Below are 17,078 nucleotides of genomic sequence, written 5' to 3' on the forward strand. Positions count from 1 at the left end.
ACTGGATATAAAGTGAACCCTGGAAAACTGGTCATATCATAATCATATACAGAGAAAGATCATTAAATAAAACTTGAGCATGTAACAGGCTGAAAATGTAAAACAAAATCTAGAGGATTTTCAGTCTCTAATAGTTTGTATTATTATCAACCTGTCTTATTAGTGGTTATAACATAATGGAACCAACCATTTAAAGGTATCAGGCAGGAACTGATATGCCTCTAGATTAATTAAAGTAGAACATGTGATAGAAGAAAGATTCAGACACATATAATCAGAAGTTTCCTCTTACCCTGGTTCTTAATATTTGGGAGTTTAAGGCAGCAAGAGAAATGAGGCAGTACTGTGATTTGTGAGTGGGTTGGAAAAATTCAGGGACTGTATTTCGCTGAGAGCTATTTATTCATATCTTCAACTGGCATATAGAAATGTTAATAGGCACCTTCCCTTTTTCCAGTACTTGCAAATTAGAAGCTGTTATGGTTGGCCAGGAATGACCCACTCAGCAATATGAACTCCATCTTAATTTGTTCTAAGAGGAAGAAACATCCATTTCACAATCCATTGCCAGTCTCTGTTGAAGACCGCATCACCTGCATGCTGGCATTTGATTTGCAAATTTGATTTCAAAGTCAAGCAGTTTCACTTAGCACACACAATAAAACACCTCCCAAGCGCATTAGCAAGCCAATTGCCCAGAGGCTCAAACAATGAGAATTCTTCAAGATACCATCTTGAAGCCTTGTCTGTCTGTCTTTCATTTTTGTACCTTTCAATAGTCAGTCAGCAGACTCAAGCAAAAGGTTTCTCTGAATTTACACGCAGGCAGGATGGAGCAACTTCATTGTGAAAGGAAGTTCAAGGTTAGGGAGTGGTTCTTCCAGAAAGAGAGGGAGGGTCTAATCCAAGCACAAGAAGAACTGTACCACAAAGACCACAGGTATTCCAGGGGCCAGGTAGGCAACTGAACATAGGCCAGTAATGGGTAGATTTGAGGGGGGGGGGGTTGTTTTATTTGCCAGTTGCCACAGAACAGCCGCTTTAAACCACTTACTGCTTTGTGCTCTAAAACTGGCTAACCCTTTTCTGTACTTCTTGTCTAGATTCCTAATAAATTTTTTACCATGTATTCATCAAAACCCACACTTGATGTTTTGGGGGTGAAGTGTAGAGACGTACAAGTGGGCACACCCTAGTATAGATGATGCTAATGATGATTTAACAGCCAGATTGTATGCAACATGCTAAGCAAAACCTGTAACCTACACTGTGCTGATCCTAGGACATGAGAGGGCTGCAAAGAAGCCGAGTACATGAGACCTCAGAGGGTTCCTTAGCTAATCATTCCCGAGGGACATACTTGGGAACTGAGAGGACAAGCTCTGCTGTAGTTCCAGTGGCAGTCATAGCACCAATCCTTGCACCTAGGGCCAGGTTGCCATGAGTGCCATTCAAACTATATTCTGGAAGCAACTGGAGGAGTAGACATGACTAGGCCTCATGTTTCTTAGAGACTTTAGTGAACTTGAACACAGAGAGAACAGTGTTTCAAAAATTTATACAAATGAATATATTTTAAAATCAACAACTTTTAACATTCAGTCACTCTTGTTTGTTTTGTGATTTACTGTTTTGTTTTATGTATTATTCTGTTTCAATTTATTTATTAGAAATTGTTGTTGTTTTCATTGTTCTTTTAAATATTGTAAGCCGTCCTGAGATTTTTATATAATAGGGCAGCATACAAAATCTTTTAATAAATAAATAAATAAATATGTGTATGAGAGCGAGATAATGGATCAGAGAGCAGGAAAGAGAACTAAATATCTCAGAGGAACAATGGAATCAAGTCTTCTCTAAAATATGTAGGAATGTATTAGCTGTGAATTCTAGAGAAATTTTCTATAAGTGTGTGGGGATGGAGGGTACTAAGTACAGTCAGGATCTTTTGGATGTTCCCAGAAGGAAAAGATAGGTGCTGGAGGTATAATGGTAGAAAACTTTTGCCCATATATGGTGACATTGTGATCCTGTTAAGGAATATTGGAAGAAACATAAGCTGATTTAATCCCAAGAACTATACACCTGCGTGATATTAAATATCAGATCCTTAAAGAATTAATGATTAGGCTGAGGTACATGTTAATGGCTACAAAAACCTTCTCAGCAAAAGCTTTGCTATCAATGTGAAGAGAGTTTCCATCTGCCACAGTGATGAATGAAGTAGAAGTTATAAGTTGCTTTGGGAGAGAATAACTCTATCCAGACTTTCCAAAAATGTTGGATACCACTTATCAATTATGACAATAGCCGCTATAGCTGTACTTCGATGAAGTACTGTAACTGTCTTGAATTATCGTACTGGCAAACATTTACAACTCTGCACACTAAAGAAACAAAACAAACAGACAAAATACCTCATCTTCTGTACTCAAATACTGCGTCTGCTAGTTATTTTTTGACCCAGACCACTGAAAGCAATGGGAATTAAGTAAGTTATTACTAACCGAAGTACCATTAATTTCAGTGGATCTTTTCCAACTATGAATAAGTCTGGATTCAACCCAACGTTAAGCTCACTTTGTAAAGAACATTTCTGTCTTGGCATTAGAAATATTTTAATTTCCCATGACTAATGTAAAATTAAGTGCAATACAGATTGAAACAATGGGATGCTAGTCTAGATGTTTGACCTTTTTTCTTTGTTAAATAAAAGATAGCACTCAGTGCAGCAAGGGTGAGATAGATACTTTAAATTGTAAATAAACAAACAATTGTTCATTGTTTGACTGCTTTGGGGAGTGAGAAAGATAGCTGCTTTTGCACTTGTTCTCAAGGACTGCTGGCTGCCTTCAGAGGAATCGGAATGTGAAGCAGAACTGGGGGTGCCTGGAAATGTGGGCCATGCTGAAACACTGAGATGAGAGATGCAGAGATGCTTATCTCAAGGCCAGACTTTCCAGGTGGGCGGGCAGGCAGTCACTGAGAATAACTATTTGCTCCTCTCCTCCTTCTCCCTCTGAATTTTCCAAAGCCCATCCAGCAGCCCTTGAGAATGTCCACCCAAAGCAGCCATCTTTCCCACTGCCAGCAACTATGATGAAGGGTGATCTTCTTCCAAAGTATTAGAAAAATCTTGCATGCACAGACTAAGGAGTAAGTCTCTCATAAGAGTAGTGCTTGTAAATAGAGATGTTGTAGGACTATACTGCCAAGAGGTGACATTCACTTCAGTGTTGTTCTGCTTCTGTCAAAATAGCTGGAAGACATCAATTCCTTCTCTGCCCTTCATACCCCTGTATGTTTTCAAGGTCTGCTCTACAGGGCCGGAGGACCGTCCAAAGCAGTGTTTTAGGAGCTGTGGGAACTGCAGGGGATAAGATAGGGTAGCTTATGCAACACTGACTTCCACCTAAGAGTCTGATGAGCAAAATTTGTGACTGGTTATATTTTATTTGACATTTCTTTCTTTTCAGGCCTCTAATCTAAACTTATTCCTATTTCTCTAACCTTAGCAACATATTACAGGAAGATAAACATTTTGATTTTTACCTACAAACTTACTTTGTTTCAAAATAGGATAGTATGTGAAGTTGGAAGTGTGCCTGAGCAAACAGAAGGTAATATTGAAGTTCAGATAAATGGAACACTGGGCACATCAACAAATGAAGTGCAATTTAAATATCAGGCAAGTATGTCTTTGTCAATACTTTACATTATTTCGCAGGCAGCATCTTGCTTTCTTTTTACATTTGGGACACAAATGTGCATACTTTGTAAGGAGAATATTGGTTTTTATTACTTTAAGGCTTTTCCATTGTCCTGTCACTTGTATTCAGACAAGCCTTTGGGAGTATATGGAGGTCTTTTCAGCTGGGCTCTGTTTCTATTCTGTTATCAGTATTTTATTGTGTTTTAATGTATTGTGCTGTTATTATTTTAATTATTATTGCAAGACACCTTGAATGCCATTTTCCTTGGTAGAAAGCTGGGATGCAAATCAAATGAATAAAATGGAAAGGGGGTTAAACATGTGCTCACATTTCCTGCATTAGAAATCCTAATGTTTACCACAAATCAGAACGTACCTCTCCCTCCCAAAAAATCAGTCGAAAGTAGTCTTATTCTGAGTAACGTGGTTACGGCATGTGTTCAAAGAAGAAAAAATGCTGGACAAACAGCCCTGAGCTCACTCCAAAAAGCATTTGTGTCTTCTGAAAGTATAATTCCTGGAAAGCTCAAGGGAAGGCACAGATGCAAACTCTCATCTGGCTGCAGTTCTCCTTTTACCTTACAAGCGGGCAAGTTACAGCCTTACCAATTTTGTTGGATTGCAAGTCCCACCAGTGTAGCTGGCAGTGAGCTGTGGTGGGAGGCATAGTGCCTCCAGTTACCTTACTCCAAGGCCAAAGAGAACCTAATGTGAATCAGTTAGCAGCCAGCATAAGGCTCTGATGAAGGCAAGAGGGCCCTGGCAGCATGCCCAAGCAATGCCACACTATGCAGAGAGCATCATTTCCTGCCAGAGAATCATTGACTTGCAGTCAGGAATCCTGGCTGAAAAAGAAGCTCTGAGCATAATTTGCCCCTGGTCAAGCAGCTCTACTAGAATGCCGAATCCTCATTAGTTCCTTCTGCTGCCCATTCCCCTATTCTCTTCCCCAGGGTTAGGGGTGTTCTGTCTAGAGAAAAGTGTTTCTTCTAGTGAAAAGCCAAGGTTGAAGTGCAGAAAATAGTTAAGCTGTGCATGCTTCAGTTCTGCTGGGTATAATTAAAGCAGGAACACAAACTCTTTTTGAGTTCTCACCCAACCCAAAGAAAAATATCAAGCTTTAAATCAAACCGTAGTTGAGAAAATAAATCATGCTTTCCCCTGGAACCAGTAAACTTAATAGCAAGAATAAATGTGCAGTTGCGGAATAAAACAAGTCTCAATCTCAAAGTGTTTTTGGATAGATGGCTTAATTCAGGTGTGGTGCTGGCAGACTGTAGCCCCCAATAGCCTTGCTAGCATAGCCAGAGATGAGGGATGATGGAAATTGGAGTCCAGAAGCATCTGGAATGCCATGCATTCCCCATTGCTGGTTTTATTCAAAACCATGGCTAAATAGAGAGTAAGATAATCTGACACATGATCCCATTAAGCCTTTAACCAAGCATACTGTCACCATGCCAAAGGAAGGGCCTCAACTGCTTTGCCACAGATGTGGTGCAAGTTCCTATAAGGCCTGCAAGATACAGATAAGTGATTCTCTGATGCATACATAGATATAATCTGTTAACTCACTGAAGAAACCTTTAAAAGAATTCTTCTGTTACTTTTTATGTCAAAAAAATAACTACTGAAATGTATCATGTTATAGGATGTCAGGGTTAAGTTATTCTCTTGAGCCTTTATTTTTCCGTTTGCACAATTTCAGCTTTCATGCAGACTAGCAGCACAGAGGAAGTGGATGTGGTTAAGTCACAAGAAGGAAGACGCTGGATAAATATACAATGCCAGGCAAAATTAGAAAGCAAGGGTGTCTGGGAGCAGTGCAGGCAACTCATTGCAGGAGTGGGCATATTGTAGTCCATTATGCTTTTGCTTTGAAATTCTAGCCCTGACACCACTGCCACTGTACATTCATGCCTTACCTTCATAATCTTGCATAAGTATAGGTGATACACCATTTCTGACACTGCTGATTTAAAACAGGTGCATCTGTCTCTGTTTCAAGGGGTACAGGGCGCCATGTGTACAGCTATTCGACCTTGTCTTGGTCACAAGGACCTCCACCTTCAAGGTCTGCCAATGAACTTGATGAAGATTTGAAATGAGACCCATTTGGTCTAGATCCAACACTAGTTATTCCAGACCCTTATAGATAGTAGTCAATTGAGATATGATGCAGCAATGAATGTCTATTGTGACTCATAAGGATCTAAACAAAACTCCCAAACACTTGATGAATCTAAATGACCAACTTGGAAGAAGATGTTTCCTTATATAATCCTTTTCCTTCTAGTCTCTGTTCGTCTGTGCTCTCTATAACAACTTCAGGCACCATTAATATTCATTTTCCTTAAAAAAATATCCTTTCTACTGAATAATAAGATCCTGAAAAGCTTGTTTGGTATGAAATTTGAGATATGTTATAAAACATAGAAATGCTCTTTCCTGCCTCCCTTAACATAATTGAGATGGATGGATGGTATAATAAATTGCTTTTCTGCCCATTGGGACACTCAAAACGATGTACAATTTAAAAACTCTAACAAAACAAGAAAAACAGAGAACAAAATCAAAACAGCCTTTAGAACAGATCAACACCAATATTAAAAACTATCAAAGACCAAGATATAGGACCCAGTCCAGTATTTATCCTACCAGCAGGAACATTCCTGGAGCAGAGTTCTGCTCATGACTGTCCTGGGGATCAAGCTTCATTAATTTTCCTCTTCCTCTGCAGCTCCCAGACCTTCTCATGCTGTTCAGAGGCTTCCTCAACCTGCCAGAGATGATTTTTGAGGGGTGCCTAGGGGAGTGCAGTGGAAGGGAGCAATTGGCAAAGATCATCTCCTTCCCCATTCCAAAATCAGAACTACACCAAAGCCTCAGTAGCCTGCAGGCAAAAGTGAGGTAGACTGTGGATCCAAAGCACATGTGTTTACACTTTCTTAGCAAAAATGACAGTGCCACAAGTAGCCATAATATTTGAGTTGCCTGTTTTCTTGGGGTTTATGACCTGTAGCATATTAGGACAGCAGTAAATAAACTTGGTTGGTAATTAGTCATAGTCTATTTGGTTATATAATTAATCTGATGATGTTGCTGCTGTGCACCAAGTTTTAGAATGCAAATACCTTTCAAACCACTTGGCCATGGCCTGGAAGCTAGAATCCAAATGTGGCTGAAACCTCTATTCTTCCTCCAAGATGTTTTCTGGCATTCAACACTATCAGCATCAGGCTTAAAGAATTAACAGCTTTCTTGTGAACTTTAGTGTTACATTGTCACAGTAGCAAAGTTTGCAAGAACATTATTAAAGATTTTTAGCCTGAGTTTAACTCAGGTTTTAGCTGCAAAACTTCCTTAGAGAAATACTAGGAAGGTATAAAGTAAAAGAAAAAACCATTGTGTCACCAACTTATAGGTGGCTTCATTTGTTATATGTGACATTTCATATTTTGTGCTAATTCTGATTTGTCCTTTCCCCCACCCCATCCAAAAGAGAATTTTTCTTTAGCAGATTTTTTTTCCTGCTAAAAAGTTGTGGACATTTTTTGACCATCCTTTAAAACAAAAAACAAAGAGAAGGTTCTGTAAATGGCCTAACTATTTGTTTCTGAAAAGTGCAGATATGTCATAGTCTACATTTGCTTTGGTTCATGGTGTTATGAACCATGTGATAAATGAAAAAAATATTTCTGAAAGCTTGCTGGCTTGCTAGACATTGGGAAATGTAATTCTTTCTCAGTCTTTCTTTCACTCTCTCTCACTCACTTTCTGTCCTGGCCTTTTGTTTTTGTGGTCATTTTATATGCAGCTATGCCAAATACATACTGAATCTATTTCTGTGCAGTCTCTGTGTTAATTCTGATGTTGAGATGCTCTCACTGGGCTTTCATTTGTCATTTCATGAAGAGGTAAAAACCACTTCAGAGCACAAACGGATTAAAAAAATAATAACAACCTAGAAATGCTAACTTACATCTCTAGAAGCATGGCATGATCTTTTACAGCTTCTGGCACAGCAGTTGAAGTTCAGTCTGCTTATATTGCTTAAGAGCCTTTGTTTGGGAGGATTACCTCTGGCCACTGTTTGTGTGTGATTTGTCCAGCAGAAGACTTCTGCTTCTGCTTCCTCTGCTTCTGCTTCTGCTTCTGCTTTTTTACAGAACAGGTCTCAAATCCCTCCTTGTTATATAAAGGTGGGGGGGGGGGTCCTGTAGATAAAGTAAAATGTTCCCCTAAAACGTTCTCCTTCTGGTAGGGCGGGAGAGTGAACGGTGAAAAAGTTCCAGAGCCATCCTTAACAAAAAATAGATGAGTAAGCAGCTTCTCAAAATCTTTTGGGAACGAGTGATATTTACCCTTCTCGAATTAATGTTTAAAAGTTCATTATCTCAATATATGAATGCCCCATACACAAATACATCAAGCAGTTATTTATGAGTTACAAGGAACCTTAAGCCTCATTAATGCTTTTTCCATTTTCCTGAATTTCTTCAAGTCAATCACATTTTTTTTCTAATTTGAAGTATGGCCCACTCAATCCCAAGAGAGCAAAGCAGTTAAGTGAAACATTTTAAGTTATAGTTATTTATAAATAGAAGAACAAGTAATATAGCATTTAAATAACTTTAAATTTGCAATTTTATTAACTAATGGTGCAATCTTAGGGTTTGTGAGAACATCCTAGGGACATGGGCTATAGAGGATTTTACCTTCCAAAGCAATAGGTACAGCTATACATCCAGAACATGAATCCAAGTGGGGACTTTCCCCACAGTGGGGGTACGGAGAGGAGGGGATGGGGACAATATGGAAAACCCACATCTACCAGGTTGTCTTTAGGGCCTGGTGAATAAGTTGGCTGTATGAGGTCAGAAATTTGTCTAGCTCTAATCAAAACAAAAATCAAGCAACAAGAATCTCTAAAACCTCTAGCATTCCTACCATTCTGCCTATTCTGGCCAGGAGAACCTAGAATAACAGGAGGGCTTTGCTATGTGTGTGCATGTTACATATAAGCTGCTTCGCAGGCCATGGTGTGGCCAAAATAGCAGCATGTCATAATAACGTTTTTGTTTGATTTCTGGGAAACTAAAAGCAGTTTTTAGCCATTTAATACAAGTGGAACATGTCATAGCTCAGTTAATTCTTATCAAATATTGCAGCAGCCTGTGCTTCACCACAGCCTCCAATTGCTTTATGTTCCCTGTCAATTATTAACGTGGAGTGAAATGACAATGCCATCTCATAAATAATCTCATAGAAGTTGAACATGATAGCTACCTAAGTCTTCCCTTTCCTAAGATAGGAATGATCAACTCTGAAGTCATAATATGCTTTAATCCTGGTTCATCTGACCAAGTTGATAGCTCAGATAGCCACCACAGGAGGAAAAAAAAAATAGCCTTTCATGCCAAATTTTGGGTAACATTTCTAGTCTTCTTGGGTTTTCATCTTCAGTTGAAAATGGCTGCTCTATGTTTAGGAACAGATCTGAAAATGATAGCTGATTTGATCAAGTTTAAAATGGCTGCTCTGTGTTTAGGAGCAGATTTGCACGATTTGATTAATGATGGTAATATGAGATGATTTGATACTGGTTGTCAAGATAGATATAACTGTTTCATCATGAGGATAGCATTGTGTAACCAAATAGTAAGAGATTTAAAACCTTAGATGTAACCCTATTGTGCACAGTTTCATCTAAAAAGAACCTTTCATTAAATTCATAGCACTAAAAAAGTTTATGGCTTGCTTTATTGACCCATTAAGGAAAACATTAGGTGTGCTGAGGCAGCTTTCTTGAGCACCAGATGATTATATTAAAAGCACCAGGAAAAGGGCATGCTTTTGGTTGCAAAAGAGACGAATGCAAAATTAAAAATCATGTGCATAGGTTTTATAACTGCTTTTGTTACTATGCACATAGTTTTCAGTGCACATGCTAAAAATTAGGGGAAAATAAAGAAAAGCTAGACAAAGAGCATTTTAAGACCCATTGATTTCAGTAACAGAGCTAAGCATGTGTTAAATCTCTTCCATTGAAATCAATGAGACATTAAACTGCTTAAATTTGGCTGGACGGCAATCAGCAAGATGTCGCATGATGCAAGACTTCCAATATCCATCGTAACGCAGCAGCTCTGTGTAGAGGTCTAGTGTAAACTTCGGGGATGTATATTTCAGTCCAGTGGCTGCGGCATCGCATCAGATACTCATCCTATTTTGGCCCTGCAGCAGCCCATCACAATTCAGTAAACTGAGAAACGAGTACTTGCAGATCTCCTTCTTCTCTTTGAGTCAGAAATAGATCCTCTCCATTTAGACATGCTCCTCTAACCATATTTCTAACCATATTGAAATTGCCCTGTTCTGTTGCTATAATTACCATTCGTTGTTAGGCATTCATGCTTTCTTAATCTTTGTGTTAACACAGTATATTTAAAATGAATGTCAGTGATTTTGGATGCAATAATTATGAGTTCAGGGTGTGTCTTACTGCATCACTCCCGTTCATGTCAAAAAGGCTAGGACAAGACAAGCTCCTGTGGGTTCTGCTTCAAGATATTTCCCTGAATTGTGACTTTCATCCTGTGGAGACCTGAGAAAAGGGAGATGGGAAAAGCATACCATAGACATATATTATTTCTTAAGACTTCAGCGTAACACGCAATGTAGCCTTCTTATGTGGGAGTAAATACCATCTGACGCACAATTAAAATTTTTGAAAAGTTCCTTAGGCTTTATGAAAGTGCTCTTCTCTTCAATATCAAAGCTAAATGTTAATTGCTATTTGCAGTGCACTGCATTGAATCCCATTCTAGGGCAAGTCTACTGAACATTAAATAAATTTTGCAGAGAAGTCTGCTTGCCTCAGCTTCTGCAAAACTAGTGCTTGTAGGAATAAGAAAGGAACTACCAATTTCAGAGTGTGTTGCTGTTCCTGTAAAGATCATTCAAAATAACTGCAGCCTTTTCTTACTTCTTGTCATGGCTAAATAAAGAACAATCCTCATGTGCTTTGCATGGGCACTGACATACCCTAGTCTGTCTTAACAAAAGCACATGATTGTGCAACTAAAGCACAGTGTGACCAACTCTTGTAAATCAGTATGATTCAGCTGCTTTGTCAGGCAAACCAAATTCAGCACTTGAAGCTATATTAATGTCCATCTACTATCCCATGAATCTACTCTTTATGGTAACTGCATGATCCAGATTCAATCTGCATGTTTACTTAGAGTATTTCACCTGCAGTTGTATATGAACAATATCATAAAACCAAATATGAGATGGATGGACTCCATACAAGTACTACAGCCTTGAATTTTGGAAGGCTTTCATTCATAGGATTGCCCTTAAGTTGGAGCCATCCTGATGGCACACAACCAAAAGTATCTTAAGAAAGAATGGTAGCTAGGTCTGAGTCACTAATGGAACAACTAAGCACTATAACAAACATAAGGTCGATGGGAAGTTTTGTTCTTGTTTTGTTCTTATTTTGTTTTTCTTTTGTTAAATGTATAACCCACTTATGTACAGAAACACCAAATCAGCTAAAATTAACAAAATGGTCAAAGCAATAACACGTATAAAAGTGAATCAAAGAGACAGTAAGAATCAAAAACGTAGAGATAAAACAATGCATGTAAACATTTTTTAAATACCCAGCCAAAGAGCAATTCAGCGATAAAACCATGGGGCAAAAGTAAGAGTAAACTGTTAAAAGGTTAAAAGGCTACCAGAATAGAAGAGAAAATCTGCCAGCATGCAGAAGTCTAACAGAGATGAGGCTAACAGACCTCTCTGAACTAGTTCCAAAGCTTGTCCACAACCACTGAAAAGCCTCTCTCTCTTGCATCTCCCTAACATTTCTCAGAAATTGATATAAAACGATCTCTCTCACACACACATCCCCCTAAACACCTCAGAAACTGGTATAAACACAGGAGATCCCCTCCTATAGTCCCTATTACACTGGCTGTTTAGGGCAGATTACAGTTGTCCATCCAAACGTAATTAAGCTATATGTATTTCTAGAGTATGGGCAATAAAGTGCTTGAGACATCATAATAGGTCTGTACTAAAAGCAATGTGGATTTAATATGACCAGCAGCTGCCTATCAAGTAGGGAAACTGAACTTCTTTCAGCTTGAAGGCCAAATTCCACTTTAGAGAATCTTTTGAATGCTGAAGTCTAGTGGTCAGCAAGGAGAGGGGAAGGATGTGAACCAGAGGCAAAAGGAGCAAGGGCCCAAATACCAGCATATATTATCTTGAAGTTCTTGTTGGCAGTGACGAAGCCTTAAGGAGAAGCTTTTCAACATTGTAGAATGGAGGAAAAACTGCACTAAGGGTGAGCAACTACTCAATGACCTGCAGTTGGGAAGAAGTAGGTCCCAACTAAGACAGGGAATGTGACCATCTGGGGTTAACTAGTGGGCCAGATGGGGACCCTCAGCCTCCAGTTCTAGAGGAAAGCGGCTTAAGTTGTAATATCCCAACTGAACAACACAGGGGAAAAAGAGCCAGGAGGTCCTTTGCTTATACAAGGATAAATATGTCTCTGGAATTCATATTTTTGGAACTAGGACCACATTTAATACCTGCTTCTGTAGAGCAATAGACAGCTGCAATTTAGTTCACAGCATGTAATGAATATACTCAAGCCACAGCTAGAAACCAAGCCTAAGCCAGTGTAGCCCATTTTATGTGTTGTAAAATCAAACCCTGGCCAGTTTTGTCTGGAATCCATCAAAAACCATCTATTACAGGCCTTTACTCCTGTAGCTTATAAGCTAATATACTCCACAAGAGGGTATGCCTGGATAAAAGATGAATTGGCACTATTACTGGGTAAGAAGTTTACTGCAGTACAGAAAAGAAAGAGATTCATGATATCTTTTGGCAAGTAATCCAGCCACATTCAAAGCAAACGCTAATGCATTATGAACAGCAGAGAAGAAAGTAGGAAGACTTCCCCATTACTTAGTCTGTGCTTCTGTCAATTGGTGTCCATTTTTAACAGTTTATGTTAACAGATTATGCTTATCTTGCTCTTTAAAGAGTATATAATAGAAACATCCCTAATCCCCAAATGCTGCCTAAGCATGCTTTCAGGCAAACAGCTATAAATATCTGCTTATTCAAATATTTTTGATATTCCATCTGAATCACTACTTTTCTAATTTCTTTGGCACTTCTTTTTTATATAAAGTGTCTTAAAAGTTTCATATTACAAGTGGAACTTGCAACAAAAGGCAGCATACCCCACGAGTGTTCTTCTTTCTTATAGAACTCAAACTAGGAAATACGAGAATAAATCATACTGTGTATTCCCAACAAACCTGTGAGGCTTAGAAAGGGAATTTTAGGGAAGTATATTTTCTTTCCTTGCTAGAGTATTACTATAATTGTATTACATTTACATTCCACTTTTCTTCATCTTGAAAGGAGCCCAACGAAGCTTACAAATTTATCTGCTCTCCCTTTTTTATGCTCACAACAACCCTGTGATGTAGGGTGGACTAAGCGGCAGTGACTGATTCAAACTCTCCCAGGGTCTTCATGACTGAATGGGGAATAGAATCAGTAAATCCTATAAAATACCACCTGGAGAACCAAGGGGAAGAGGGGGAACAACAACCCACAGAGAGCCTGATTGTATGTTGGGTGCCACCATGGGTTACACACACAACAATCCCTCCATTACAGCTTATTGCCAGGGCAGATCAGTGAGATGCGTCAACCCATTGAGTGCATCTGTTTTCAGATGAGTAACTGATTAATACTTGGCTGTCGTATTGTAAAAAATGAGAGAAATAATTTTTAAAAGCATCTTATAAAAAAGTCAAAGTCATCAGTTTAGTTGAGCCTTTACAAAAGTGCTTACCTTGAGCTCAGGGAAGTGGACTGGTCCAGTTTAAAGATGCTGGGGATCTCGCTTCCCATGTTTTAAGTGCAGCAGTGCAGCCTTTATTTTGGATCTTACAGTATCTCTCATCTCATCTTTGCCACTCCTGTCCTAGGCCTACAGTTCAGTGAAAGAAGAGGTATTGGAGGACACAATGTACAGGGGGGGGGGGGCAAAAAAATCAAGAAATTACCTTCTGGAGGGCTTTCCCCAGTAGGAGAGTATTCAAGGAATACATCTGCATCAGTGTACCAAGCAGCATTGTTGTGAGAGGCTGCGTACGGCTTTAGTGAGGTTTTTTGTGGGTTTTTTGGAGACTCTTTCAATGTGTTTGCCTATTTTTTGATGGCTGATTTACACGAACAACATGCAGCAGTGAAATTTGGTTCAGCTGAGTGTTCAGCAGTTTTTGACCAAAATGGCATGACCCTTCTGTCCCACTCTCCTTATTCACCTGATCTTTCCCCATGCAACTTTCTCTTCTTTCCCTGGGTGTAAAAAAATCCTCAAAGGGAAACGTTTTGCCAGTGTGGAAGAGGTGAAACAAAAAACAGTAGAAGCACTAAAAGGCATCAAGATCGACAAGTTCAAAACCTTTTCTGAGCAGTGGAAAAAAGTCTCGATAGGTGCATTGTATCAAATGCTGAGTACTTTGAAGGTGATTGAAGTTTGAATATGTAAAAATAAATACACAATTTTTATAAATTCCTGGGGGTTTTTTTGGTCCCCCCACATATGTGTTTCCATCTCATTTCTCCCTTTGGATGCAACTTCAATGCCATTTTTATATGACAGGTTTTAATCCAAACACAGGCATAGATTACCATTTTAAAAACCCTGTTAGTGGATCAGCTTACAGCAGTATTTGCAAGGTCACAAAGCTTCTTTATTTACTTAGGAAACAGCTATTTCTCATAACATTTCTGGACTCGGTCTCCAGGTCAGGTCTGTGCATCATGTGATCGCCAAGTAGAATGCAGCCTACTGGCCTGAAAAACATCACTCTATTTTGCAGTCTTAGATAGGATGTTTATTAATCTTGTGTTGTTCTGGTATATGAGACAGCGGGTCACAAATGATGCAAGTAGTCCCATACTGATATTTTCCTTTTGAGCATGGGTGACTAGTGCTGCCTTTGCTACAAATATCAAAACTTTTTTACTACTTTCACATTTGGCTATAACACCCGAACTAGCTTTAGTGGCTTATGTCATTAACATACAGTCAAATCTCCAAAATGTATATGGGGTAGAATGTGGGGCTGAGCACTGAAATGAAGGCTGGATCCAGTAAACTCAAAAGAAAACCTCCAAAAAAATGAATAGACAGCTTATCCACAGCGTTGTAGCTTGGGCCTTGAAATCAATAGCAGCTTATAGTGGTATAAGCTTCAAATATGAGTATCCCCATAATCTCTTTCATTTCTTCTCCACTGATCCGTTTTTCTTTTCTTTTTACAGATAAGCATTACTACTATACTTAGAAAGTGCTTTTGTTAGAATAAAAACTTATTTTAGTCTGTTTCTAACCATTTCTTCAAACAGGATCCTGAACCTACAGGCATATGTCCTCAGAAGGGACCCCAGGCTGGGGGGACAGCCCTAACTATCAGAGGCACAAACTTGGACACTGGCTCTATTCAGGATGTTAAAGTTTACCTTGATAATGAACCCTGCAGAGTGTAAGTATAAAGGCACCTATTTCCTCTTACACACCTTGATTCCCCACCACCACCTTAGCTACGGCTGTGCCATTTATATTATACTGTTGTATGTCAACAGAATATTCAGTCATCTTGGCTTCATACTTTCGCATGTTTCCATCTCTACAAAATGTACTTCAGGGGAAACAGTTCAGACATATTAAGCCAATTACCAAAGCTTCAAGATTCAAAATAAAGAGAAATAAAGAAACCAGGATTGTACCTAAAGTAACATAATGGATTATTTATGCTAACTTAGTTCTTATCATGTACTTGTGGGCCTGTCCAATTTTCTTAGGCTATAATGAGGTTGAGCTCCACCATTTTTATATGGTAAGTTTAGGAATGAGAGATGGTGTTTTCCATCTTGATTCTTGTCTTACCTCATTTTCATTCTTAAATGGCTCTTCTTTTTTAATAGGAAAAGTGTGCATTTTAATAGACTTTTCTAAGCACACACTCCAAATGCACACCTTTCACCCATAAGCTAAAGGATGAAAATGTGGTTTTGAGAGGGAAGGGTGTATTTTCAGAAATGCACACTTGCACATGCACACTTTCAAGCACAAATACAAGCTTAGGAAATGGCTAATGTTTTCCAGGAAATATGTGCCTGCTCACATTAAGGTTTGTAAATGGTTTATAATCATTGGTATGCTTTGCATACAGGAACAAAATTCTCATGCATGCCTAGATGAGTCTCAAAAGTGGAGAAGGAATGACTGACAGTAAAAAAAAAAAGCCAATACTCTATGAGCTGAACCACTGTGGGCAGGGAATTTTGAAATTACTGAAAATGTATTGAAAAATGAGATTAAAGCATGTGATTACTTCCTGTAGGTGAGAAGCAGGGATGATGGTAGATTTATCCTGCTAAATGTTTCCTGTTGATTCAAGACAAAAAATAATATTGTCCACATGATGATGTGCTGTGGGGATTATTATGGCTGAAGGAAGTCTTTTAAGAAGACAGGAAAATTCTGTAATAGATGGATCGTATTTTAGAAAGTCTGCTTTTGGCAAAATTCCCAAGATTAACATAAAAGGATTGGAGTATAGAACATTAACTGCTACCAGTGTCAGTGTTAGAATCAAGAGACAAGGAAATAGATAATCTGTATAGAAGCCTCATAGTGTTGTCTGCAAATCTGATGTCATAAATAGATATAAACACTCTTAAATTTATCTTCTGTTTGCTTTGGGTGTTGAAGACATCTAAGATGGAGTTAGAAAAGAGGGAGAAAAAGAAAGGCAGGAGCAAGTGCTTTTTACACTTATTTTATAAAATGCATCCATATTGCAATGGATTTCCAGAGAACTTGAGCATGAGGTCTCACATAAAGCAGGCAACCTCCATAAAACCTGGTTTTAGGACCAAAAAGTTAGGACAGTTCTCAAATATCTGAATGGGATGAGTGGGTTAAAAATCATGAGCAGAACTGGATTGAAACAGGCCATAAGTTCCTGGCATCATGGCAGCAGGAGCTCTGCAATATTATTGATTAACTCTCTGCTGACAATTTAAAACAATTGGTAGCCCACCTGTTAGGGAACCTGGAAAGATGGCAGGCTTAAAACAGGAAATGCAGAAGCTTTCCTGGTACCCCAACAACAGTTTGGAGATATAGGTGACCTGGTTCTATCCATTCATAGCCCTATTTGTGTTTTTTTTCCCTCAGCTGAAAAAGTACTGAATGCTCAAGCATAAAACAAAGATAGTTTTTCCTTGTTTCCAGTGTTGCTGT

General features: G+C 38.7%; 1 protein-coding gene across 4 annotated transcripts in view; it reads left to right on the top strand.

The window, feature by feature from the left end:
• The window catches only part of PLXNB2 (plexin B2), a 331,034-nt gene that overhangs the window by 263,363 nt on the left and 50,593 nt on the right, over positions 1 to 17,078 (top strand). For all 4 annotated transcript variants that reach the window (XM_044423441.1, XM_044423440.1, XM_044423443.1 and 1 more), the window contains 2 exons: positions 3,580 to 3,688; positions 15,176 to 15,312. In XM_044423441.1, the coding sequence (XP_044279376.1) occupies positions 3,580 to 3,688; positions 15,176 to 15,312 (246 nt within the window). The remainder of the gene's footprint in view (positions 1 to 3,579; positions 3,689 to 15,175; positions 15,313 to 17,078) is intronic.

The sequence above is a fragment of the Varanus komodoensis genome, unplaced genomic scaffold (genome assembly GCF_004798865.1).
Source record: "Varanus komodoensis strain SLA01 unplaced genomic scaffold, ASM479886v1 scaffold13_3, whole genome shotgun sequence".
NCBI lineage: Eukaryota > Metazoa > Chordata > Lepidosauria > Squamata > Varanidae > Varanus > Varanus komodoensis.